This window comes from Myotis lucifugus, unplaced genomic scaffold, assembly GCF_000147115.1.
Source record: "Myotis lucifugus unplaced genomic scaffold, Myoluc2.0 scaffold_80, whole genome shotgun sequence".
Taxonomy (NCBI): domain Eukaryota; kingdom Metazoa; phylum Chordata; class Mammalia; order Chiroptera; family Vespertilionidae; genus Myotis; species Myotis lucifugus.
In genome coordinates, this window is record NW_005871128.1 from 2,447,510 (window position 1) to 2,474,817 (window position 27,308).

Sequence of the window (27,308 nt, forward strand, 5' to 3'; positions counted from 1 at the left end):
TTAAACTCAACATTTAAAAAAAACAAAACCTCATTTCTTGACTTGGGGTGGTGAACACACAATATAATATACAGATGATGTATCATAGAATTGTACATTTGAAACCTATGTAATCTTATTAACCAATGTCACCCCAATACATTTAATAAAAAATTTTAATACTCACTATGTTCCTATCAAAATTTGTGGACTTTTCTGACTTTTAGATTTCTTTCAAAAGTTATTCTCTCTGCCATGACACTGAGATGCAATAATTCAGAATGTTCTTTTATGACTCTCCTATATCCTTTGTCCTAAAACCTCAAAGCCATCCTTTACATTTCCAATGCCCTAACTCCATTTTGGTCCTCACCGTGGTTTGCCTAGTAGGCCCTAGACCAGTGGTTCTCAAACTTTAGCTTCATTAAAATCAGCTGGAGGGATGATTAACACAGGTTGCTGGGCCCACCCCCAGAATTTCTGATTCAGGAGGTCTGACCTGGGGCCTGAAATTTTGCATTTCTAACCTGTTCCCAGGCGCTGCTGCGGCTGCTGCTCCCAGGAACATACTTTGAGAACTACTGAAACGACCTAGACTACCAGTCTTCTAACTAGTTTCCCTGCCATTAGTGTTTCTCAGCTGCAATCCATTTGGTTCTACAATAATTTCTCTCTAAAAACAAACAAAACAAAATAAAATAAATCACTTTTAAATATATCACTTCCTGTGCTACAATTCTTGAATAACTAACTCCTCACCACAGATGATAAAATCTGAAGACCTCTGCTTGACATTCAGGGCCTCCCACAAACTGAGCCTCGTCTACTAATCTTAGAGGGTCTGCACTTCAAGATGAATCCTCTGATCCAGCCCTGCTGATCTTAACCAATATCACCAAACTGGCTTCTGCTCCCAATGGCCCATACTGGCATGCTCTACCTCCTCTCCATGTATCCCCGCTCTACCCTTCCTTCCCACTCCTCTGGGCTGTACCCTCTGCTAGGAAGCTGCTCCTGTCCTCCCCCCCTCCTGATGGCCTGCTCCTGAAGCCAAGTTATTGACCAGCACTGGAACACAACAGTCACTCAATAAACATTCCCTGAGGGATAGAACTGGTTGATTTGATGGATGTTTTTCACCATATACTGAAGGCCTGGTTTTAATAGACCCCTCCCTCCCCCAAATCCTGTCTAATGGCATCATTCTATATGGCACATTGTAGTCACACAGTCTAACAAAATAGTAATGCAATTAAAACAATACATTGAGAGGAAGAAATATCTAAGTCTTATCAGGAAGCTTTTTTGAAATACACATTCTTCCCTCCCACCCCTATTGTAAAATGTCTTAATAATATTCCCCCAAGTAGCTCTGACATCCCAGGTGAGAGCCACTGAATTAGGGACAATTCATTATAATGCAACAGGACTCTCTATAGTTGGATTAAATACACCATTGAACATTAAGGTCCCTTAGGATAATGAACACATACTTATAGATTTCTAAATATATCACGGCATATCTGAGTCTAAGGAGAGACAATCTTTAGCTAAAAAGAATGGACTGATTGAAAGTAAAATAATTATTATCATCAAAGCAAACACACAGCACTTACTATGTGTCAAGTACTATTCATCTGTGCTGTACACACACTAACTCACTGAATTCTGAAAAGCAATTCTATGCAGTAGGGAAAACTGATATCATTGTCTTACACTCATTTTCCATATTATTATAATAATGAACAGGGGTGATAAGATAATTGGGCATGTGAAGATTCTTTACCTAGGAGGAACAATTTATATAGGGGCAGGACTGATATGGGAAGATAACTCTGGAGGCAAAACCATGAGACTTCTGTGGGGAGCTACTTTCTAATACTGGTTGGGGAAGAGAAGAAGAGCATAAAGTAGGAACTGGAGGAGTCCCAAAGGGAACCCCATGGAAGAGAAGGGAACCTACCTTTTTCAGACAAATAAACTAAACATTTAAATTAAAATATAATACAGCGTCAACAATTAGAAGCACCAAAAACCTAGTAAAAAATCAGCAATAATGAAAACATGTTACTCAACGCACAGCATGTTATTAACTACCTTCTTCATAAAAATAAATTTAGTCATCGTGTTTAACAAGAATCCAAAAAAAGACCCACAAGATAAAATAATGCTGTTAGCACAATTTAATTTGAAATGACACTTTTATATATGCAAAACTAGACCATGAAATGGTCAAATAAGTGAGGCTGTTGGATAAATGTTCTCTGATAAAGATTAGGATTAGATAAAAGAAAGACGGAGCTTCTGTTCTTGGAGTCGGTATGAGTAACAGAACATACCTATTTCTGTCAACATCTGTTTCCATTTGGGGGCCTCAGGAGTGTCTGGGTTCTCCTCCAACAGCTCTGTCAACTTGTCTTTCAGCTCCTGCACTTTGTTTACGTTTTGTTTCAGTTCTGCCTCAAATGACTGAGGAGGAGGGAAAAAAATTAAGTAACGGCATTAAAGTATGTCTACCTCAAAAGACAAGAACACAATTATGATAGGGAGCGTTTTCTCCAGCATGACCAAAAGAGGAGAAATTCCACCGTGAAACGCTGAAGTGGGTGAGGACCTGGATTCAACAGTTCCTTTCCTTTCCTGCTCCCACTAGTCTTCATGATCTGATAAAAGAATCCCTGAGGGAAATGCTATCGCTACAGAGATAATGACTCATCCCCATGACCTAGGAAGAATTTCATATTTTTCTCAAACAACGCCTTTTGGGGAAAAAGGAAGGTGACATCAGAAAGATTAAAATTAACAAGATAATCATAGGTGGAGGTGGGCAAAGGGCGGGAAATAGGGACAGGGAGAGACTATGCTTGGGGTGATGGGTGCACGATGCAGTTTGCAGATGACGTTTTGTTGAAACCTGTATAGTTTTGTGAACCAATGTCACCCCAATAAATTCAATAAAAAGTAAATAAAATAAAATCCTTGTCAGATAAAGCAGACATCTGGTGACGAAGACTGCCAGATTTGAGAATGTGCTAGTGAATAAGCACTTTTCTGGACAACACAACACAGAGTTCAAATACAGGTTAGAGTTTGTAGACATTTTTGCCATCATTGCCTCACTGTAAAGCCATTTTCCCAATACGGACAGTTGTAGGAAGAAATACTGTCTATGAAAGAACGGGGAAGAATGAGCTCCCCTATTTCATACTAGACAGAACAGATCCCTAATACACTTAGCCCTTCCATAAATCTTCCCCAATAGTTGACGGGTTAAAATTCCAGACTTAAACTGATTTAAAGGTGGCAACGTTGCTTATACCCAACAGTTCACTCATCTTTGTAATGTCTGTGTGAAAAAATAAGTGATTGGTGTAATCCATCTCTACATAAAGGCACATTAAAGAAAACTGGCCAATTATTTGCTGAAGTTCATGGGGCAAGAAATCAGAACAGGCCTCCTGAGCACCAGCGCTCAATTTTGAACACCGGTCTGTGCTTTTTCATGTCTTCAGGAAGCCTCCAGAATATACCTTATTCTGCTCAACTTGGGTCTTCACAGCTTCGGTATCTGTAGGTGTAGGTGCCTGGTGCCATTTTGCTGCAGTTTTGTTCATCTTCTGTAACCACTGCATCATTGCACTTGATTCTTCCTGAGCCTTTTGCAATTTGGTGAGTTTAGTACTCAGTTCGGCTATTTTGTCCTTAAGTAAGAGGCCAAGATCTTCATAACTGTGGCTTATGTCAGTCATGTCTTTTTTAATAGATGTTAATCCTAAGAATAAGAAAAATTATTACACTTTTAGGACACATTTTCAGGATGTTCAGAGTAGAGTTCTAGAAAGAAATGTTGGCTTTATATGATATGCCCTTCTACTTTGTTAACATTAAGCCTACTATGATCAAGTCATAGAATTTTAGAAGTAAAAGGTTAGATCATCTTATAATGCTATTTAATGACAAGTAATTTAGGGACATTACATAATACAAGTGGAATGAAATAAATATTTTAAATAGAATAAAAACCCGAAACCATGAAATATTACTTATTAATTCTTCAGGCATCAAAATCAAGGAAGTAGCTTAAATAATATGTCAAGTGACAAAATAGCACAAATTAACCTAAAAGAAGGAAACATAACTAAATGCCAAACTGAACTACCGGATTACACTAATTTCAGATGAACAAAATTGCATAGGATCATGTAAGTATGATGTTTATAGCAAATGGGACTATTATGTTAATACCATTTTAACTCAAGTTTGAAATGTCAATATAACTACTGTACACCTCTAAAAAGATCTCCTCTCAAAAAAGAAGACCAATTTATTTTAATCAATAAGCACTTAGAGTTACTATTCACCTTTATTTGCCAAAATTTCCTGAGTATCTGTGGCTGTCCCTTCACCATTTAATATTACTCCACCTGCAAAAATATTAACACTGAAGTCACTCGTCATAAATTTCCATAGTATTTCTATACATTAATAATATATGACATTAAATCAAACCCCTGTACGCAGTGATCATTTAAACATGTTATTACTATTTAAAAATATAAAATATAGGTAACCCCCCCAAAAAATGTTACACACTTTAACAGCTGATAACTCAATTAATTTTCACTCCATTTCAGGTTTAACTGATTTGAAATAACAGGTGAAGCCAGATTAAACTTTGATCAAAGAAAATATATCTTGAAGAGCTGCTAGACTTTTTTTAGAGGAATACATAAAAGATAAAGTTTATGGTACAAAACCAGCAACAGTCAATGAATTGAGGGTGCATAAATACTGAACAAAATGATTCTTGATGTTTGTGATTCCACTGTTTTGTGTTATCAGCAGTGCCTGGACCTGAAGGGTCATCAATTTGAAAATAGGCATTGACCAAAAAAATTATTCATTTCTGTAGATTCTTTTAAATTTTTAAAATTAACTGCATGTTAATAAACCTGACTTTATTATCATTCAAAGTGCAGACACATATTTTGGGATACCCTGTATTGATTCAATTTCAAAACTGAGTATCCAAAATTTAAAGATCAAGTCATATCTTCTCTTCTATACAAAATTTGTTCTTACAATGTAACATGATCATCTTAAACATTAGTTTCAGTAAATTTAGAGTATATACATTACTCATTAAGTATACACTTATAATACAATTTTGTGATAAAGTTTCTTTGTTGGTAAAGTTACTTTAGTGACAAATGATAAAGTCTCTGAAGCTCAGAAGTCGCTCAATATGTGTGTTGCATAAAGCATACACGATTGACAGACAAAAAGAATGTCTGCCTCACTTAAGGAATTGAAAATTGTCTGACGCAGGTACTTAGTGTTTGCATGGGTTGAACAGAGGTAGAGTGATGTAAAAAGACATGATAGAAAAGTTAAAAGTAAAAAAGAAAATCCCTATTACTAAACTCACATTATGTCAACACAGAGAGAGGAGAGCACAGTGGCTCCGAGTACTTGGGCTCTGGCTTACAACTCACCTGAATTTTAACCCCAGCCCCACTAATTACAAGCTGTGTGACAGAGCAAATTAATCACCACTTCACCACATTGGTGGGGACCATAATACCTATCTTGTGAGACCACTGTAAGAATTAAACACAGTAAACCTATTGCCTACAAAATAGAAATGGCTGGGTGAGCAGTAATTATTATTTCTCTTTAATTATATAAGCATGTAGCATGGGTACCTTTTTCATCATCAAAATGTTAAATAAATAATTAGACTTTCTCATTCAAGTATGCATTGGCTACCTATTCAAAACAGAGACATATCCCAAAACTAACCACATGAGAATGAGTCCAAACAAAAACATTTAAAGATCTGAATCTTTACCTAAATTTTGTCCTTTAAAAAAAAATCACACACGAAGGCATTTCAGATGGAAGTGCCTGTAGGTGCTCAAGATTTATTCCTACTATGTTAGTAGTTACCAAGAATAGGAAAAAAATTTTTTTTTACTAGTGCAAATATAAAGTGAACATAAAGAACTAACACAATAGAATTCCTTTTCTTAAAAATAAACTTGACATTTCAGGAAGTCTGATTGAGAGAGAAAGGAGAGATCATCACTCCATATATAATATGAGGGTTCCCTGAAATGGGATTAATAGAGCGGAATAAATGCTTGGTCGAGAAGCCCAGCTGAATTGTCCCTCACAATGGGGACAGCTGGGGGCTGGCCAGGACAGATAAACCACAGAAACTCTCAGAAACTCAAGATATGCGATCTGCCTTCTGTCTATTCTTGGGTTTAAAAAGAAAACCTGATATTGACAACAATATAATTATGTTTTAAATTAAAAACTATTCCCACAACCTAAATTAATTTTAGAAACACTATTCATCCATGAGTCTCCCTTTCTATTGAGGAGAGTGAAAAAGATTGTGACTTAGATACACTGGTTAAACTATATACTTGTTTTCTTTGGGAATCGTGGAAAGAAAAAAAGCAGATGGGAATAGAATGAGAGGTCCACTCTACAGAAAAGAACCTGTTTCCTTCCCTCACGTCTTCTGTCCCAGGAGACCAGGCTCATTTCTTTATCAATTATGTCAAAGAGAATTTTAACATCCCCATTAATTAGGTTAAAAAAAAAACCCAACAAATTGAAATGTGATCTTTCCACTTCCCCAATATGCTGTTCCTTATTCTTACAGACTAATTTGGCTACGTTTTAGCTGCAGTCTTTAATAAAATAAAACAGAGGGATTTGAAATGTGATGAGTACAGATACTTTTCCGTGGCACGTTCATAGATGCCCTCTTTCTTGTCACTTTCCCTTCGTATTGCTGAGATTATTTTATGCATTAAAATCTAAAAAGTAACACACACAAATAGAATTAACATGAGTGGGCCCAATTCTTACGGTTTTTGCTATGGACATCAATAAAGCACATACCTGATTTAACTGCTGCTATTGCCTTTGCCGGAGTAGTCACAGCACTTATTAGGTTACATAGTGAAATCCCACTGTCGTTTACTTTCTGAATCTCTGGTGTTTTCAAACTCCACTTCTCTTGTAATTTCTTGAGGTATAAAAACACATTATTTTTCAGTCTTTGTTAATATTTTCGAAGTTACACATTATAATCCAAATTTCTTAAACATGACTTAAAACCATAATGATCGTGGGTCCTGATTCATGGGGGAGTGGACGGAGGAAAAAGGCACCATCCCTACTTGCTCCGACAGCCCAGGTGACGGTTAGCGCTGGTAGCAGTGAGAAGGGAAGTGGGGTCCAGCCTGCATTCTGCTCCCAGCCACCGTGGCAGTCAGCTACTCCTCGCTGCCATAGGTTCTAAACTGTCAACTGTAAGCACGGACAGCTATTCTAGGCAACAGTCAAGCTACAAGAAGAAATGTACTGGAAACATTTTTTTTAAAGGGAATTCAGAATTCCATTTAATAGCAAGTTTTAATCATTGAAATTTCAATGGATTTTTTAAAACACGCACCTCTACAAATCTGGAATATAAAAACTGGCATAACTGGTCACAGGTTTTGATGACCCAAATGGCAAAAAACTTGTACACTTTGCACTAGAGATTCAAACAACTTTTACCTTCAAATACTAGTTATAGGGACATCTCCAAGTTACAGTACAATGCTGACTTAAAGAGGGATTCTTTTACTTAACATTATGAGAAATGGTGTAAAAAATTGCTGAAACTAAGCAAAGACTTGATGGGGAAGGAAACTTAGATACTTTAAGAGTCAACAACTCACTAATATAGCTCTTAAAACACACAAATTAATTCCTCAAAAGGATTGGTTAACCCCATTCCCTGATTTCCAAATATCACCAAAATATGTTGTACGTGCATGAGGCTCTAACTTATGTGATACTAAATAACAGGAAACCACGATTAATCTTAACCTCTAATTACTGACACAGGCAAATGAGAAATTAGTATTTGATACAATGATTCACCTTAGTTTCTTCCAACGATTTTTCTAAATCCTCTGCACCGAAGGAAGGCTGCACGATGGGAACTCTTTCTGTTGTTTCTTTGATCCAGGACTTTAATGATTTAACAAGGACCTGGAAGGCGTCCATCTGTTCTTGACAAGAAGACACAGCTTCTTTTCTACGTAACAGAAACCATTGAGGAATTTAAGCCACGGAGAGCACATGCTCCAAAGAGCTAATTACCAATAAATAATCATTCTCAGATCAGGCTTAATATCAAGAAAAAAAAATCTTCCCCCACGTACACTCTAACCATTTGATACAGGAGGAAAGGTTTATAGGTGGGAAGTGAAATCTCTGTCTATTTCTCACAGGCAGGGTCCATAGATAAAGTTAGGAGAAGTAAAGAAATCTGTAACCCATATGTAAAGGCACTCTATACGGCTACATAAGCTCTAAGGCCATATAAACAGTTTTAACATTATTTAGATTCAATGAGCTTTGATCTGTCCACTTTATATGGTGCTTACTGCCAGGAGGGAAACATTTACACATCACAGCCATGAGGGAAACGTACCGCCACCTAGTGGTTTCTACACTATACTACAGCCACTTTAGTGGATGGCTAAAAGCAGGTGCCTTAGAACACATAACTGTTTTTCAGTCACCAAAAGAGGTAAGACCTAGTGACTGAAAAGTTTTAAGGGTGCCTCCCCTATAGAGACTCTGGAAGCTCCACGGTTAACTATATGGATCTTTCTGTACCTCAGCACCTCGGAGGGAGGGCCCATGCCTAGCACATGAACAGCTGTGAAGACAGCTCCATTTGGAACATGGACGACATGTGGGTAACATGTGCACATGTGCAAGTGTGTGGAATATTGGCAGATAAAAGTCCACTCCAGCTGGACGAATTACTGATGACTACATGGTTTTAAAATTGAATCCATTTGAAAGAAACAACCTAGAGTTTACCTAAGAAAATGAAGACTATTTCTTCTGTGTAATATGTGAATTAAATGTTATATGACAAGATGGAAAATATAGCTCTCTGAGGAGTTCAGACAGCAGTCAACAGTTTTAGGTAGAGAATTATGAAGAAATAACGAATACTTGAAAGAGAAATAATTATTTTCTATTTTGGGGGGTCTTCTGTATAAATCTTAGCAAGACCAGATGTACTATGTATTCTAAACTAGCATGAGATCAGAAATATAAAAGTTCAGTCACAAGGCTTAACCCTAGACAGCTTTTTAGCTCAACTTAGGTTCATTCTATTGTTTCTTATCTCGTTTGTTCAGAGTCATGTATTAGCTACGACTCCTAAGAAAGTAAACTGTTATTTAAAAAAAAAAAAAAGCCAGCTTCTGAATTGAGCCCAGAACCCAGAAAGCAATGAGCCATGAGGTATTTTTCAAGGTTATTTCTGACTTTGCAAATAAAAAATGGTATTTTCCAAAGGCTATAGTGAGTTAAGGTCATTTTCAGTAATACACTACCCCCACATTTTTCTTACATTAATGCTCTCTATTTTTATGTAAGAAGTCTTGAATTTCCCTCCTAAATATTTTAACAAAACTACATTTAATTTTAATTGCAAAAAAAATATTAATGTAAAAGCACTTATAAAGTTGATGCTTATGTACAAGTTTTCAAAATTGTTTCAGGTTTCTATATAAGTAAATATAAATAATGTATTCTAATTAGTATCATGCAGAATAAAATCCAGTTTCTTAAGTAGTGCTTACTTTTCTTTGATGGTATCCTCCATTTCTTTAAATTTCTTTGACAAATTATTTGTTTTTTCAAACACCAGGGCCTTATCACCTGGTAAGCCATGGTTGGATATCTCCTTTAAGAGACTCTGCAAAACTTCAAGATCTTTTTTGTGTTCTAAGAATTCAGAAGTCGATTCCTACAAAGCATTTAGATAGTCAATCAATGTAAGATGTTGCTAAATCTTCAAAAGATATTCCATCAAGAGGTATGTATGGGACCAGAATCTCACATTAGAATAATCCTGCCCCGTGGTCAGTACTCTACATATAAATAAACATGCAAGCAGGCTGTGTGAAGAAGAACACAGTAAGCTTCGTTTAATTTAAAAAGGCACTCTTTACATCTGTCCCTTTGTGAGTGCTGTACATAACAAGTTTATATTGCCCATCCAGCTTGGCTCAGTGGTTGAGCGTAGACCTATGAACCAGGAGGTCAGGGTTCAATTCCCAGTCAGGGCACATGCCTGGGTTGCGGACTCAATCCCCCATAGGGGGTGTGCAGGAGGCAATCGATCAATGATTCTTTTTCATCATTGATGTCTCCATCTCTCTCTCCCCCTCCCTTCCTCTCTGAAATCAATTTTAAAAACATATTTTTAGCCCTAGCCAGTTTGGCTCACTGGATAGAGCATCAGCCTATCTTTGATTACAAGATCAAAAGAGTTTGGATGTCTGTAAGAAAGACTGAAGGGTTCTGGGTTAGATTCCTTTCGTGGGCACATGCCAGGGTTGCGGGCTCAATCCCCAGTAGGGGGCATGCAGGAGGCAGCCGATCAGTGATTCTCTCTCATCATTGATGTTTCTATCTCTCTCTCCTTCTCTCTCTCCCTTCCTCTCTGAAATCAATAAAAAATACATTTTAAAACAAAACAAAACATATTTTTTAAAAAGAAGGTTATATGCCTATGATATGTGAAAAGCCCAGCCAGCAAAGGCTTCAAGGAGATGTTGGAGTTTGTGATTTTTAAAGAAGGAAAGCAGAGATCTTTACTAATCCATCAGCAACTGAAATGATGACGGTGAATTATAATTCTGCCAGTAAATGTATGAGCTTGTCTTAAACTATGCTTGATCAGCTCGTGAATACTACGGAAGGCATACCTGCATATACTGAGACAGTTCTGTAACATCTTTTCCTGGCACGTCTGCCTCTGTGAGAGCCTGAGTTTTTGCCTCTAAAAATGTCTGAAGCTTTTCTGAGAGGCTCTCAAACCGTTCTACTTTGGTTTTCAGCTCCTCCATGCTGGCCAGTTTCTCTTTGTGTTTATGACTTGCTTCTGAAAACCGAACAGACAGGTCCTTCATTTTGGCTTGCAGTGAGGATGCGGTGGACGGGTCTGTTGTTTCCATAAATTTCTTCACTTTCTCGTTCATGGCATTTACGCTGCTCTGGCGACTCGCGATGTCCTGTTCCAACATCTGAAATGAATCCAACAGGGCATATAAAACATAAGGATGTTTACAAATAATGTCCCGGAGTCTCAAAAAATTACTGTTCATAACAACATTAGCTTGAACAAACTGTGACTAAGGAAGGTCAACGGATAGGACTAACTGACAAGTCTGATCTCTCCCTTGAGGAATCCCATCCCAAATCTCTTCAAGGGAGAGGAGAGAACAGCTGGCTAGTTGCCTGCGCGAGGCAGGAGGTGGCTGCCACTCAGCAACCCCTGGGATCTAATGGAGCCTGGGGATTATCCACGGTCCTAATTTTTAAAAGGCTAGACAACAACAAGATTGATCTGATTAACCTCACGTGCAGCTGGCTGAAGCAATGCTAAACGGTGAATACTACGCATGAAAAAGGATACAAAAACTCTTCCTATACGCCACAGAAAAATCATTCTACACATCTGCTTTTGTGCAAGCACTACTTTCCACAGGTATATTCATAAAATGTCTGGTTTTCCATATCCTTAAATTTACGTATCCTGGGAGCTTATCTGTGTGTTTTCTTAATCTAAAAGTGGTATTATGTATTTTCTTTTTCCCTGGTCACTTACAATGTGCTTGCTGATGACATCCTGAAGAGCAGCAGAATTCAAGGGCACGTGGCCTGGTTCCTGCAGAGAACTCTCCACACCTGCCATCCAGCCCAGCATCTCGTCCAGGCCGTCCTGCACACTCAGTGAGCGGGTCAGGGTTATCTGGAGCTTTTCATTCCGTTCATTCACACACTTGGACAGATCGTCGTATCTCCCCACGATGTCATCTAGTCCCAAGAGATCGGGAAATGTTATCCACGAAGTTACCTTTGCCCTATTCCTTGTCAAAATTGCACTAAGGTGAAATCATAACATTTCAACCTCAAAATCGGAAAGAGAAAGAAAAGTTTCAATGATAAATTCATGATGCGCAATCAGGGCACCATCTAAAACATTAAAAAAGAAAGCAAAGATCACTGTGGAAAATGAAAAACAAATACTTTTTAAAACAGTAAATATGTGTATCATCCGCTTTGGAAAAAACATTGTCGGATACATAGACTTTTGAGTTGCCCCGGAGAGATGAAAGCAGTCTAATCAACAAATCTTTGGAGCAAATACATGTTTCCAATGTGACATGTCAAATTAGTCATACTTACTGATAACTATATGGGAGGGAAAAGCTGGCACTCATACAAAGCTGCATTCTCAATGAACAATATACAGTCATAAGGACTTGTCAAGAATTAACCTTTATGTGTAAAAATTCCCTCCCACTCCCTCTTGCTCACACGTATAACTTTTTAAAATTTATCTTTATTTTTGACAGTATTATGGATGTCCCCTTTTCCCCCTCATTGATGCCTCTCCACTCCACACCCTGTCATCATCCTAAGCACAGTACTCAAATGCACAAAAATTAAACGCAAATGTATTGAGAAAACACACAACAATGAAAATCCATTTAAAATAGAGAAGGGTGAGATTATGCTTCTAAAATAATGTTTAATTCCAGGCACAAGGGAAAAATAAACAAGATTAACAGTTAATCTATCTCATATAAGGTTAACTTTACTTTCAAGTCTAACAACCTAAGATGCTTAAAAATACACACAAAAACACCTTTCTGGTCTACTTTTTACTTACATGTAAAGCTCTACATTTTCATGCCTTACATTCTATATGGCAGGCCAATGAGAAGTTCCAAGGACAATTTTTATTATCTCTCTCTCTCTCTGAAACAATCTGTTGTTAGTTGTTAATTTATCACTTATTTCCCCAAGAATTTGAAAAGTATTTTAATTATTTCTGAATGCTTTAGTCTGATATACTATAGAATGCTTCAAAAGAAGAAAATTTGGAACTGAAATATCTCTATAAAAATGAAATCTCTTACATGCTTGTGGTTGGCCTGGGGAACATATCCATATAAACAAACAATATTCTTTTTAATTATTTGTTCAAATGTTATAGGCAAGGAGAACCCCAATTTTAAAAAATTTTTACCGGGAATGGAGCCTTTAAAGATGTTTAGGAAACAATTGGTTTCCACCCTGGCCGGAGAATAAACTGGGAATCTTTTTTAAAATCCTGATTTCTGGGCCTCATCCTCCAGAAATTCTGTTTCTTTGTTATGGGGTGAGGCCACAACATTAGTAACAAAGAAACAGAATTTCCGGAGCATGAGGCCCAGAAATCAGGATTTTAAAAAGATTCCCAGGTGATTCTAATGTGCAGCCAAGGTTGAGAACCACTGATTTAGAGAGACAATGGCTTCTGTCACTGAAAGTCAATGAAGCCCCTGAGAATGCTTATGGGGGAGAGGGACAACATTTAATGAGCACGGAGGTGCCACCAGCAGAAAACAAAAGCAATGGGTTAAGTATGAGCCTTCATTTGATAGTCACAAGAGCAAATGTTCTGAATCACAGGTCGTGATTGGCAGGTGAGCTGCTTCTCCATTGGGCGGCTCTGTGCATCAACAGGGTACTATCAGCTACCTGTTCAACCATGGCAGGTGATTTCTGGAAAAAACAGCTATCTTAATAAAATTAATACAATTTCAGCCTGACTGGTATTTTGAATTTCTTAGTGATGAAATACTGTCATTGAAGTAAATTCTTGATTTTTAGTAATTAAAAATTATTTTAGAAGAAGGTACAGAACAAAATGTACCAAAATTTTTTATTTATTTTTTAAGTGGTTGATTTTTTTAGAAACTCCTCTAAATCTCAAATATGCAGGATGGGTCAAAAGTAGGTTTATAGTTGTGAGTAGAGGAAACAGTTTATTCTTTTATTATTATTTGTTAATTATTGTATTATTTTCCATATGAACAACTGTAAACCTACTTTTGCCCCACCCTGTACTTACACATATTCCTAGAAAATAATTTTGCCAGAGAGAAGTTTTAAAGTCTTAAAATAAGGTAACATATGGATTGGAAACAAATAACAGTGAAACTATGTATGATTAACAATGGGAAAAAATGCCAAAATGCCTCTTAAAAATAACAGAAGTACATATAATACAGTCTTTCTTTCTCTTCTAAGTCCCTATGCCCAAATCCTTATAGCAGTACGAGGTCAAGACAGTACACTGGGATATAGGAAAAAGAAATCCCATTTATATTTTTGTCTTGTACTTTAAACTTACATATTTTTGTGTTTTATAATTATAGTACATGTAATAGGATACGACAGTAATATGTGTATGTAATTGATCAATATATATGCGTATATGAGGGTATATACTAAAAATCATTTGATGGGGTACAAGATCAAGAGTTTGGATCTCTGTAAGAAAGAAAAAATAGTTTTCCTGTCTATACAGTGGTTTTAGAAGAGCAATGTTTCTTCTCTTTGGCTAAAATTTCTATTCAGATTTTAATTCATGCGCCCTTTGGAGGGGGAAACATATATCTAATCATCTGCTGGTCTCTCAACCTCTTAAATCCATGCTCCTGCCTTTGATAGAGACAGATTCCCCAAGAGTCTGTTTTGGCCACAGGTTGAGAGTCTAGCTCTGCCCAATCTCATCTTGGGAAATTCTATTTTCTGTGGTGACTATTAGGTAAAAAGTTCCTGTTACATTGTCTAAATACAAAATTAAAATTGAAGTACATTCTTTTCAAACTGCACAGCTCCCTTTTCCAGATTGTAATATTCCTGCCAAAGAAGGAATATTCTCACCAGAGTGAGAAACATTATTTCACAGGGAAGAGATGTAAATGACAATAAACACCAGTGAGCCTTTTCTGCCTATCAGAATCCCTTCTCTTAGAAATTGCCTGAGAGGAAACAAGGACATGAGCACTTACCCAGGGTCTTCTGGATATCATTCTTGGCTGGAAGTAGAGATCCCCTGGCATCTAAGAGCACTTCGGCTGTTTTCTTCAGTTTCTCTACAGCCACCTGCTGACTTGATATCTGTCCTTGCAGAGCCTGAAGGATCGAATGCTTCGATTACACTCAGGACTAAACAATAGTTTTCCAATACGAAGAAAAAAAATGACTTACAGTAAGATAAAGGTAAATTGGACAGAGTAAACTTTTCATCATTATAAACGTAGTCCAGAATTCTTAGAATAGAGCCAGTTATAAAGTGGCGCTAGCAAAACCATCACCAGTTGGGAAAAAACAAATTCAGTCTTTTGAAATAAACCTGGAGCATATGTTCATGATAATTGGCCTGCTTCCTGATCCCGTGACCCTTAGCCTGAGCTCCTCAACTCCCACTTCTCTGCTTTGTACAATGCCCCCCATTACCACCAGGAATAAAATAAATAAATAAAAACAAACAACAGAAAACCTTGGGACCATTTCTACTCAAAAATACAAGTCAGGGCTTTTATTTGAAGCAGATCCTAAGTCACTACTGAGTCATATTTTTTCTGTTAATTCAATAAAGGTTACTTAACATCTAACATATTCAAAAAGATCTTGCTACATTTTGTGAAAAACACAAAAATCAGACAGACATGAAGCTTCCCCACAGGGATCTTCTAGTCTAAGGCAAGGAGTGAAAAGTGCCAAAGGGGAGTAAAGAAAGTCCTACCAGAAGTTGAGAGGAGGAGTAACTGGAGAGAGGCACTGAGATGGTCCTGAAGAAAGTGTGGATTTGGGCAGACAGAATATTCAAAAAGATCTTGCTACATTTTGTGAAAAACACAAAAATCAGACAGACATGAAGCTTCCCCACAGGGATCTTCTAGTCTAAGGCAAGGAGTGAAAAGTGCCAAAGGGGAGTAAAGAAAGTCCTACCAGAAGTTGAGAGGAGGAGTAACTGGAGAGAGGCACTGAGATGGTCCTGAAGAAAGTGTGGATTTGGGCAGACAGAAGGGGAGAGGGAGAACATTTCCCTGTAGGATGAACAAAGATGGCAACAGAAGCATCCGAGGGAAAAACGAGGGTCCCATCCAGTCCGAGAGTGTGTGCAGCTGAATAAATAGCAATAGGACTGAAAGGTCTCCAATGTCAGGCTGAGGAGTTTGCATTTTATCCAGCAGCAACAGGGAGTTATTCCGGGCTTTGGAGTAAGGGGTTGGCATGCCCAGAGCTGTCTTATGAAAGGCTACTTTTGTGACGCTGTGCAGAAAAATCTGATGGGAAACAAATGAAGCACGGACACCGGTTAAGGCAGTGGTTCTCAACCGTGGCTGCACGTTAGAATCACCTGGGAATCTTTTTAAAATCCTGATTTCTGGGCCTCATCCTCCAGAAATTCTGTTTTTTTGTTATGGGGTGAGGCCACAACATTAGTAACAAAGAAACAGAATTTCCGGAGCATGAGGCCCAGAAATCAGGATTTTAAAAAGATTCCCAGGTGATTCTAATGTGCAGCCAAGGTTGAGAACCACTGGGTTAAGGGCAAAGTCAGCAGTCATGAGGCGGCGAGCGCCTGTCTGAGCAGGGAAAGTAGAACTCATTACGGAGCTGGGAGGTGTCCACAGGACTTGGTAATCGATCATCTAAAGCTGTGCTCGTCAATATGGTATCTGCTCCCTACAAGTGGCTTTTAAATTTAAATCGATTGAAATCAGGCAAAATTTAAAACTCAATTTCTCAGCTGTACTAGCCACATCCAAAGCCCTAAGACCTAAGTAGTCAGGTGGGGCTGGTGGTTACCATGTGGGACAGAGCAGATCAAGGAACATTCTCATCATCACAGAATGTGCCCCTGGACATCACTGCTGGAGAGGGCAGGTGCAAGGGACAAGAGGTGAGCTGGAGGACAGAAGTACCCAAAGGTTCTGAGCCCAGGTAATTAATGGGATTCATAAGCAAAAATGGGAGCAAGTTTAGGTGCAAAGGAGCATCTATTTGGAATGTGTGGCTGCAAAGTGCTTTCAGGACACTCACGTAGAAAGAAACAGCACAGCTGGGAATGGGGGCGACTCTGGACACAGGCTAGAACTAGACCTGAAGCACTGGAGGTCAGGACCCACGATGAGACTGTGAAAGGAGAAAGCACAGGAACACCAGAGAAGGGGGCCGTGCAGCATCATGGAGCGTATTTAGATGTAAGTGGTAAGGAGAGGAAAAGAGATGGAACAAAGGTCATCAGGGACATGGAAGTGAGCCCAGAGGATTCTGTCCCCAGAGTTTAAAAGAAGAGAAGGTGGAAACAGTTAACTGTCAACTGCTTCAAAAGGATAATGTAACCTTTAATTTGTTGAATAGAGGTCCCTGGAGTTCGCTGAGTGAGCAGATGCATGTCAACAACAGCAAGATTGAGGAGAGAAGAGATAGAGATGGAAACCATAGGTAAGTCTGCCAGAAGTCTGGCCCTGCCTTCCTAACACCTCTGTCTAAATGGGCGGCCTGGCCACACGGCCCCATGCTTGGCTTTGATTTCACTTGAGGTATTCAAGCTCCTCTTCTAGTCTCACATTTGGATTTCGAATTCTAATTCCCATATGTCCGACTGTAGATGAACTCATCCCTGGCCATGGGCCCAGGTTTCCAACAGCCTCTTGAATGTTTCCATCTGGGTGTAAACAGTCACCTCAAATTCAAAAGGCTAAATCTGAACCCATCATCTCATTCTTTACACCTGTACTTCCTCCTGGGTTTGCATCTTATTACCCAAATAGTAAATCTGAGGGTCCTCCTCGACTCTCAATCCTCCTTTCCACATGCAAATCAACCATCATGACCTAACAATTTTACCTGCTTAATATAGATACGTATCTTTTTTTATAAAATCAGACTTCTGCTTTGTATTTCTGGATCACTGCAAGATAATCTCTTGCTTAACTGGAAAAAGCATCCAATGTCTTCCCTGCTATAGGCCCCCAATGTGTTTTGTGGAAAATACATATCTATGTATATCACTCCCCTCTTTAAAATCTTACAGTAGCTCTCCCTATTGCACTCACAATAAAAGGCAAAAACTTGAGCATGCTATTAAAGGTCCAGTGAAAGCTATTCCTTAATTCTATCTTCAATGTCATCATTCTCTACTTTCTGTTCCAGAAATGTCCAACAACACAGCTATTTCTTAGCTATTTGCTCATCCTAGATACCTTAGCATCTCTACATACCAACCTTCCCAGCAACCTACCCCCCATCATCCTCAGCTTGACTCTTATTCACTCTTTAAAATTCAGCTGGGAAGCCTTCCCTAACTTTCCCCAACCCTAGTTGAAAGTACTCCACCCAGGAGCTCCCATAAATACCCAGTAAATATCGATGTATTTATTTGTCTCTTCTATCAAACTATAACGTCCTCAAGAATTAGGCATTTTTTCCTATCCAGATTTCCATTATCACTGCCTAGACCAATGCTTGGCATATAGTAGGCCTTGATAAAAACTTCTGGAATATGAAGAAATACAAAACTCTAATTCAAAAAGATATATACACCCCTATGTTCACTGCAGCATTATTTACAACTAGAGGCCCGGTACACGAATTCATGCACACATGGATTCCCCTCGGCCTGGCTGGCAATGGGGGCCGATCGGGGCTGTCTCGTCCAGTCCCCATTGGGGCCAATCGGGGCCAGCCAGCCGGGAGGAGGGACCACAGGAGGTTGGCTGGCCACAGGAGGTTAGCGGTGGGAGCACACTGACCACCAGGGCACAACTCCTTCATTGAGCGTCTGCCCCCTGATGATCAGTGCACATCATAGCTACCGTCCAGTCATCTGGTCATTCAGTTGTAACGGTCGCTTAGGCTTTTATATATATAGATAGCCAAGATATGGAAGCAACTTAAGTATTTGTTAACAAATGAGTGAATAAAGATGTGGTACATGTATACAAAGGAATATGGCTCAGCCATAAAAAAAGCATGAAATCTTGCCATTTGTGACAGCATGGATGTACCTAATGGGTATTATGCTAAGTAAATAAATCAGAGAAAGACAAATACCATATGGTTTCACTTATATGTGAAACATAAAAACTAAAATAAATGAACAAACAAAACAGAAACAGACTAACAGATATAGAGAATAAACTGATGGTTGCCAGATGGGAGGTGGGGTTGGGAGAATGGGTGGAAAAGGGGAAGGGATTTAGAAATACAAATTGGTAGTTATAGAAGTGTCATGGGGATGTAAAGTACAGCATAGGAAATATAGTCAATAATCCTATATAATAAAGAGCTAATATGCTAATTAGACTGAACAGCAGAATGACCGGACAACTTTCCGGATGACCGTCTGGATGACCCTTCCAGACGATCATCCGGACAACCTTCTAGACAAAGCTGGGGATTCGGGGGCCGATGCAGCTGGGGCTGCGAGGGCTGAGGCAGCCGAGGCAGCCGGGCCTGTGAGGGCCGAGACCCTTGCATGAATTCCGTGCATCGGGCTTCTAGTACTATATAATAAAAGCCTAATATGCTAAGTGTCTGTTCATCCAGTGACCTGTAGACTGTTCAATCAATCAAATCATAATATGCTAATGATATGCTAAGGCCACTCAACCGGTCGCTATGACATGCACTGACCACCAGGGGGCAGACAGTCAACGGATTGACCAGTCATTATGACATGCACTGACCACCAGGGGCAGACAGTTGACTGGTCGACCAGTCGCCATGACGTGCACTGACCATCAGGGGGCAGATGCTCCGACTAGTAGATTAGCTTGCTGCTGGGGTCCGGCTGATCAGGACTGAGCAAGATGAGCCAGACATGCCCTGGAGCCCTCCCGCGGTCTCTCCCCGACCCCGATCATGCACTGGTGGGGTCACTCGGCCTGGCCTGCATCCTCTCGCAATCCGGGACCCCTTAGGAGATGTCAGAGAGCCAGTTTTGTTCCAATCCCACAGGCCACTCCCCTCGGGAGGGTGCCAGATGCAGAGCTCACGGCTGGTGAGTGCTGCTGCGGCAGCGCGAGCCTCTCCCGATCGGGACTAATTGGGCATGAGCCCATAGCAGGCACAGTGGGGCCAGGATGAGTGGGAGCAGCAGGATGAGTAGGAGCAGCAGGTGGCGTTGGACAGCGGGTTTCAGCCCAATCCCTGCAGGCCACCCTGAGGGACCCCATCCATGCACGAATTTGTGCACCGGGCCTCTAGTATTGTAATAACTATGTATGGTGTCAAATGGGTACTAGACTTAGGGTGATCACTTCGTGAGTTATATAAGTGTCTAATTACTATGTTGTACACCCGAAACTCACATAATATTGTTTGTAACTAATAGAAAAATAAATTTAAAAATTAAGAAATAATACAGGGATATTTAGAAAAAAAGTTTCTGGAATAAATGAGTGAGTGAATAAGTAAATAAATAAAGATATCAGGTGTAAGACTTTAAAAGATCCTCTTCTATTTCAGCTTTCATCAACAACAAAAAATTCCTAAAGCCAATAGCAACAATGTCCTCGATTTATTTTCATATCTAAGAAACTGTGATGATATACAGGCAGTTGTGTGTACCCCAGAAGGACAACCAAACTGGGACCAACCAGAGACCTGTGAACTGAACACCAGATCCTACAGATGTTCCCAGAGGCCAAAGAGCCAGTAGCAGAGTGAACCTGTTTAGGAAATTCTCCCACAAGCTTAGTTACAGAAAGGATTATATAAGAAATTCCTCAAGGGACTTTACCTATAACCAGACTGAAGTCTAAAAAAATTATTTTTTAAGAATGTGAGTTCCCTGATGGGCAGAGGTAGGGTTTTAATACCTTTGTGTCTTCACAAAACCCAATAATGGGCCTAGCATATAAATGTCTACCAGAAAACAAATGCATGTAAAAGCTGTCATGGTTTTATAAAATCATCCAGGACCAAGGATGGCCCTGCTACCAGCTTAAAACTTAGAAATGACTGACAAAAGAAGCATCCCTCCTTCACCTCTTCTCTTCAAAACATTCCATGCCTTTTCTCTCCTATTTATGTCCAAGAGAGTCAATAGTTTTTCATTCCTAACATGATATCAGGTTTTAATTGAGCTACAATAATAGTTGATAGTATTACGTTGGGAAAAAAAACTTCAAATTAAAGTGCCATATATTGTCTTTAATGGATTTCAATGAGTTAAACATGAAAGAAGTAAGTATCTGGGACAGAAAATACTGCAAGGTCATGACCATGGTCTCCAGCCTGGGCCAGAAAAAGATGAACCTGGGTACTTCAACTCATAAAAGCTTCCTGACTTATGGCCATCCCAGAGATCAGGGAAAGGTTGGAAGGTGGTCATTGTCAGTCAACATGACCGAGCTCCACGCCTGGTCCCAGACCCGGGCCTCCAGAGTGGTCCCGGAATCCTGTCTTTCTGTGCTTCGTGTGGAGCAAAAATACTGTAGTGTTTGCGGATTTCCCTAGAAGCACAACTTGAGGAATGTCATTATAGCCCAGTGATAACAGATTGTTGACAACAGAGCAAACAGTTCTTTGAATAATAATGCTGATAACAACATGCTATTAGACAGAAATGTTTCAAATGAGCCAACTGGGTTTCCTCCATTTACATTTATTATACAATTAAATATAAGTAGAAGTTAGAATTATAGACACAGAAAAGGCTATTTTTTGTAGTAGTCTTACGTGTTTATATTATAGTTAAAGAAAAATAACTTTTCAATGTTGTTAATAGAACTGAAAGAAATAGAGACTGCCTCATTCTCATAAAAATTATCCTCTCTGCAGGCTGAGATCATCTGTGAGGAAAGCATCTACAGGTGCCAGGAACAACTTTAATCACACATTTAATTTTTAAAACGATGCTGTGGCTTAATTAGAATTCATTCTCCTCTGAGATGCTGCTTTTCTTCTTACACTTCCTCAGCTGCCTTAGAACTAGAGGAATCATCTTCCGCGGTACATGTCAAGTAAGTTTTCTTCTGTTTTAGAATTAATTCACATTTCTGCTTGATTAAAATAGCCACACATTCTTTTGGGTTTCCTTTCCTTTTCTTTTTTTCCTCTAGTTACATAAAAAAAAATTACTTTTACACTGGATATAATCATCTTCCTAATACAGATACAACTTAAAATGTGTTGTTGTTGTTTTCTATACTTTCCTATACTAAAAATATTTAGCTATATGATTAAATGTAGGCAGTCTTAACAATTATCTTAAGCTATTGGCATTGCCTACCAAAATAATAGCCTCTATGTAATAGCATCTCTTCCAACCTCCCACATACACTGTCCTTAGACAAGTTATCAAGTGAGAATAAGAAACCTAATTAAGACACATCTGTTTCTGTGCTTGTGGGAAAGAGAGAGAGTAAACAAAACAAAACAGAAAAAAGCAAAGCCCCAGCTGATGTGGCTCCATTGGTTGGAGCATCCTCCCATACACCGTTCAATTTCCAGTCACAGAACATACCTAGGTCGCAGGTTTGATCCCTGGATTGGGTGTGTACACAAGGCAACTGATTGATGTTTCCCTCTCACCTCTTACCTCTCTCTCTCTGCTTTTTCCTCTCTCTAAAATCTGTAAGCATATCCCAGGATGAGGATTAAAAAAAAATAATTTGCCACCATATTTAAAAAACAAAACACACACACACACACACACACACACACACACACACACAACACAGTGTTAAAAAGGCACACCCAAAGGAATGAGGCAACCACTAGGACAGTGATGGCGAACCTATGACACGCGTGTCAGAGGTGACACGCGGACTCATTTTTTTGGTTGATTTTTCTTTGTTAAATGGCATTTAAATATATAAAATAAATGTCAAAAATATAAGTCTTTGTTTTACTATGGTTGCAAATATCAAAAAATTTCTATATGTGACACGGCACCAGAGTTAAGTTAGGGTTTTTCAAAACACTGACACGCCGAGCTCAAAAGGTTCGCCATCACTGCACTAAGAGGCTACATCAACGTAGGGAAGCTGAACTGTCCGAGACATCTCCCTGGTGCCTAATGTAGAACAGGTAAACTCTCCAGCCCAGGAAAAAAGCAGGGCCCCCATCCTCCTTACCTCCCCACATGTCTCCTCCCTCCTCTCATCCCATACTTCCATCCCTCTTCTTTCTGCCTTGGTCTTACTTCATCTATCACATTTCATCCAAGGGGATGACTTAGCTTTCTTCCAGCCAGAAGTCACCAGTCTCAGGCAATACCTAACGTTAAGCTCACTCAGTAGGGTACCTGTTTTCCTAGTTAATTCTGTAACTAACAGATGCAACTGAATTCTGAAAGGCAGTTGTTTAACTGGCAATATAGTGTTTACTTTCTAGCTCCAGTGCCAATAATACTGCTGCTCACCTGCTAAAAGGAATCACAGAATAGATTTATGAAATTAAACTTTCAGACTCAAACTAATTGGTCATTTGGAATAAGAATAAGATACTTGAAAAATTATCTCCTCTTAGAAGGTAAAGGGGAGGGATAAATGGTGATGGAAGGAGACTTGACTTGGGATGGTAATCACACAATATAATATACAGATGAGGTATTGTAGAATTATATACCTAAAACCTATATAATTTTATTAACCAATGTCATCCCAATAAATTCAATAAAAAATAAATTAAAAATAATGATTTCTCCTTACATTAGGATGTAAAAATATGCTATAAATTTAAGAATCAGAGACTCTCCTTGCCACTGTTGGTATGCAAGTCCCACATCAAGCCTGCATTTTAAAAAATATATTCTATTGACCTTATACAGAGAAAGGGAGAGGGATAGAGAGTTAGAAACATCGATGAGAGAGAAACATCGATCAGCTGCCTCCTGCACACCCCCTACTGGGGATGTGCCCACAACCAAGGTACATGCCTTTGACCAGAATCGAACCTGGGACCTTTCAGTCCGCAGGCTGATGCTCTATCCACTGAGCCAAACCGGTTAGGGCAGGCCTGAATTTTTTAAAGAGCAGGTAGGTTTTTTTGAAAATTGTGCTAGGTAATTAATAACAAAAGTTTATATCTCTATGAATCATGGGAATATTCAATAGGAACACAATCCTGATCCTCAGAGCCCACATGAGACAGTGACATCCCTTCCTCCCTTCTACCTGTCCATTCTTAAACAAATATTTATCTAGTACAGTGGTTCTTAACCTTGGCTGCACATTAGAATCACCTGGGAATCTTTTTACAATCCTGATTTCTGGGCCTCATCCTCCAAAATTCTGTTTCTTTGTTATGGGGTGGGGCCACAACATTAGTAACAAAGAAACCATTTCTGGAGGATTAGGCCCAGAAATCAGGATTTTAAAAAGATTCCCAGGTGATTCTAATGTGCAGCCAAGGTTGAGAAACATTGATCTAGTACCTATGATGGGCCAGATCCTGTTCTAAGTGCTTCTAGGTGCTGGGGATATAGCAATGAACAAAATAAACAAAAACACCTGCCCTCATGGAGTTTAATTCTAAAGGTGGAGAAAAACAATAAACAAAATAAATATGTATAAAGTGGCCCAGACGATACTGGGTTTTTGTTTGCGGAGGAAGGAGGGGAGGGAGTGGTGGGATGCAGATAATCAGCCATACAGCAATGTCAACCCAGTTAAACAGCAGTAGAAAAATAATCTCATCTATATATATAAAAGGCTAATATGCAAATTGTCCCCGCAGGAGTTCAACTGGGAGTTCGATCACTCTCTATGACATGCACTGACCACCAGGGGGCGGCACGGAGTGAAGGAAGGCACCAGCCGGCAGCCAGGGAAGAGGGCCCCGGCCAGCAGCTGGAAGCCAGGGAAGGAGGGCCCCGGCTGGCAGCCGGAAGGCCCCAATCAGCCCTGATCACCGGCCAGGCCTAGGGACCCTACCTGTGCACGAATTTTGTGCACCAGGCCTCTAGTTAGAAAATAAATAGACTGCTAAAAACTAAAGTTATAACCCTCTCTAGAGGGAGAAATATACTTTTCTCATCTTTTGTTCCACTTTCAGGTAAAACTATCACAAAACTGTGGGGAAGTGAAAGGTTTTCAGTAAGACTAATGAAGGACTGGGTACCCGTCCTCTCTCTCTCTCTCTTTACCTTGGTCTCTTCTAACTGCCTCTGCAGATTTTTAGGGTCCACAGCAATGGGTTCAGACAAGTGTTTGCTGGCTGTGACCTCGAAGGCCTGGAGCTCAGAAAGAAGTCCACATGAAGCATCTTCATAGTGTTGATACTTATCCACCAGGTCTTTAAGATTATTCCCAAGGACACTGCACTAAAAATATCAAAAGAGAAAAAGGGTGGAGAATTAAAATCTACCATTTTTATTTGTGTTAAATAACCTTACCACCTATGAATGCTATAACTGAGAAAGCACCAGACTTCAACCAATGTGAGTTGAAACTGTAGGGCTAAGATTTTTCTCCTTTATATGAAGAAGCATCCTCTAACAAAATCAAGAAATACCATAAAAATGAGGAGATAGTCCTAAATTTATACCCATTTGAAGACATGTTTTCAAGGGCTGAGTCTTGATCCAAAGTAAAAGGTTTGGATATCAATCGTCAGAGGCAGCAGATTTACCACAGCACATTCCCACTCAGTGTTATACACCAGGTGTCTAGATATGTATGTGATGGAAAGGTTTTCAAGGTCCTTAATGAATCACCTCTATACATTGCACAAGATTAATTAACACAAGAAGGGCAAACAATCTACATCAGAATAAAGTCCAAGACCAAGAGTAAATGATGCTCTTCAAATCACTTGTGCAACTTGGCCAGTCTGTTCAGCTTATATAGTAAACAGGGAAATGTTTTCTTAGTTTTGTGTTTGGTCCAAGGGAATAAGAGAAGTTGAAGGAGTCTGTGAGTTATTAAGTAATAAAATAATGCACTGATCAAATACATCTGTAAAACAAACACTTGCAGTATTTGTGAAGGGAATTATCTGAGATGAAACTTTAGTTCTCAAGTTTGAGAGGCTGTGAAAATTAGCAAGCCACTGTTTGCCTGGAGACAAAACATGCACGCCACCTGGTGGTAGAACCGAGTATTACTGAGTTTTAAGAGTTAGAGCTGCCTAGGAATCACTCAAAACTAAAGTAATAGTAATAATAACAACTACTATTACTACTTTAGACTCCTAATCTTGAAACACACTTTTCTGAAGTAAAGAAGATGAATAAGACTGAATAAGATAAAACTACCTTACTTTCCCTGCTTCAGTTGTTTAGGTTTCTCATTTCTAATTCCAAAACAAAAGTTGAGCGAATAGAGTAAAAACTATAATCACAGATTGATCTTCCCCTTAAAAAATAAGCTTACCTTAGAGTAGAGAGACCTGAACCGATCTGTGGCACGATCCAATTTGCTCTGGACTTCTCTGTGAGCAGCAGAAGTGTCAGTATTATGCTGGTCAGCCTGGCCACTGCCATCTCTTTTGCTGCAAGACTTGGCTGCTTCCAGCACCCTGTTTCCAGAAATTGTGATGTACCTCAAGTCGCCTTTGTGAGAAATAACATCTTCTGAGAAGCTCTTCTGCCTCTTCAGTTTGGTCATTAAACCACTGAAGTCATCTGCCCCCGCCTGCAGGTTTTCCAGCTCTTGCTCCGACTGCTGCAGCCAGTGCTCGAACTCTCCATAATCCGTGTCGAACTTCTCCAATTCCTCCTGCAGAGAATGTGTTAACTTCATTTTCTTCTCCGACTCGGCCAGTGCAGTTTCGTAGTGCGCTTTCAGTTCCTTCATGTTCTTCTGCAGTTTCTCTTTGTCCTCGGGAGAGAGATAGTGACCCTGCTTCTCCAGCAAGGCTTGTGCAGACTGAGTGGCCAGGAGGACGGCTTGCTGCTGAGAGATGATCTTCTCGTGTTGGGCCTATGGGGAAACAGAGACACTGTGACTTTAAAGCAGGGAAGGGGTTACTCTGAGGTTGTGGGAGCTCTCCGTTGCCTCAGGACCTACAAACTCCGATGATCTACAGACAACTTGCTTCTTGTTAACCTTTTCAAGATGCACAGTATTTGCCTTTTATTGGTAAATTTCAGAATAGAAAATGCTACATTTCAAGTACTCTAATCTTATTTTTTAAGATTTCCAATCTCCTTGAAAGTACTCATATAATCACATAGGACACAGACTGCTGTTGAGAAGCTTTGGGAAAATGTAACAGATTTGTCTTCCAATCCTAAAACAAGCACCTGCAGATCTCATTTTACTCACAGCTTCCTCACAACACCTTAAAGAGACTGCTAATGTCTTTACCTAATTATTGAGCAAATAGGTATAATACTTACCTATGACATGATCCTAAAAGGACAGTTCAACAGAATACAAAATTTGTAATTTTAAAGTTATAAACACTATGACAATAGTTAA

General features: G+C 39.3%; 1 protein-coding gene across 10 annotated transcripts in view; it reads right to left on the reverse strand.

Annotated features, from left to right (window-relative positions):
• DST (dystonin) overlaps positions 1–27,308 on the reverse strand; it is a 421,009-nt gene that overhangs the window by 97,849 nt on the left and 295,852 nt on the right. For all 10 annotated transcript variants that reach the window (XR_002829777.1, XM_023755570.1, XM_023755569.1 and 7 more), the window contains 11 exons: positions 26,259–26,807; positions 25,031–25,207; positions 14,931–15,054; positions 11,690–11,898; positions 10,788–11,105; positions 9,657–9,823; positions 7,930–8,086; positions 6,898–7,024; positions 4,341–4,403; positions 3,510–3,751; positions 2,319–2,448 (listed from right to left, as the gene is read on the reverse strand). Coding sequence is in view for 9 of the 10 variants with exons in the window: in XM_023755570.1 (XP_023611338.1) it covers positions 2,319–2,448; positions 3,510–3,751; positions 4,341–4,403; positions 6,898–7,024; positions 7,930–8,086; positions 9,657–9,823; positions 10,788–11,105; positions 11,690–11,898; positions 14,931–15,054; positions 25,031–25,207; positions 26,259–26,807 (2,263 nt within the window). In the remaining variant the exon portion in view is untranslated. The remainder of the gene's footprint in view (positions 1–2,318; positions 2,449–3,509; positions 3,752–4,340; positions 4,404–6,897; positions 7,025–7,929; positions 8,087–9,656; positions 9,824–10,787; positions 11,106–11,689; positions 11,899–14,930; positions 15,055–25,030; positions 25,208–26,258; positions 26,808–27,308) is intronic.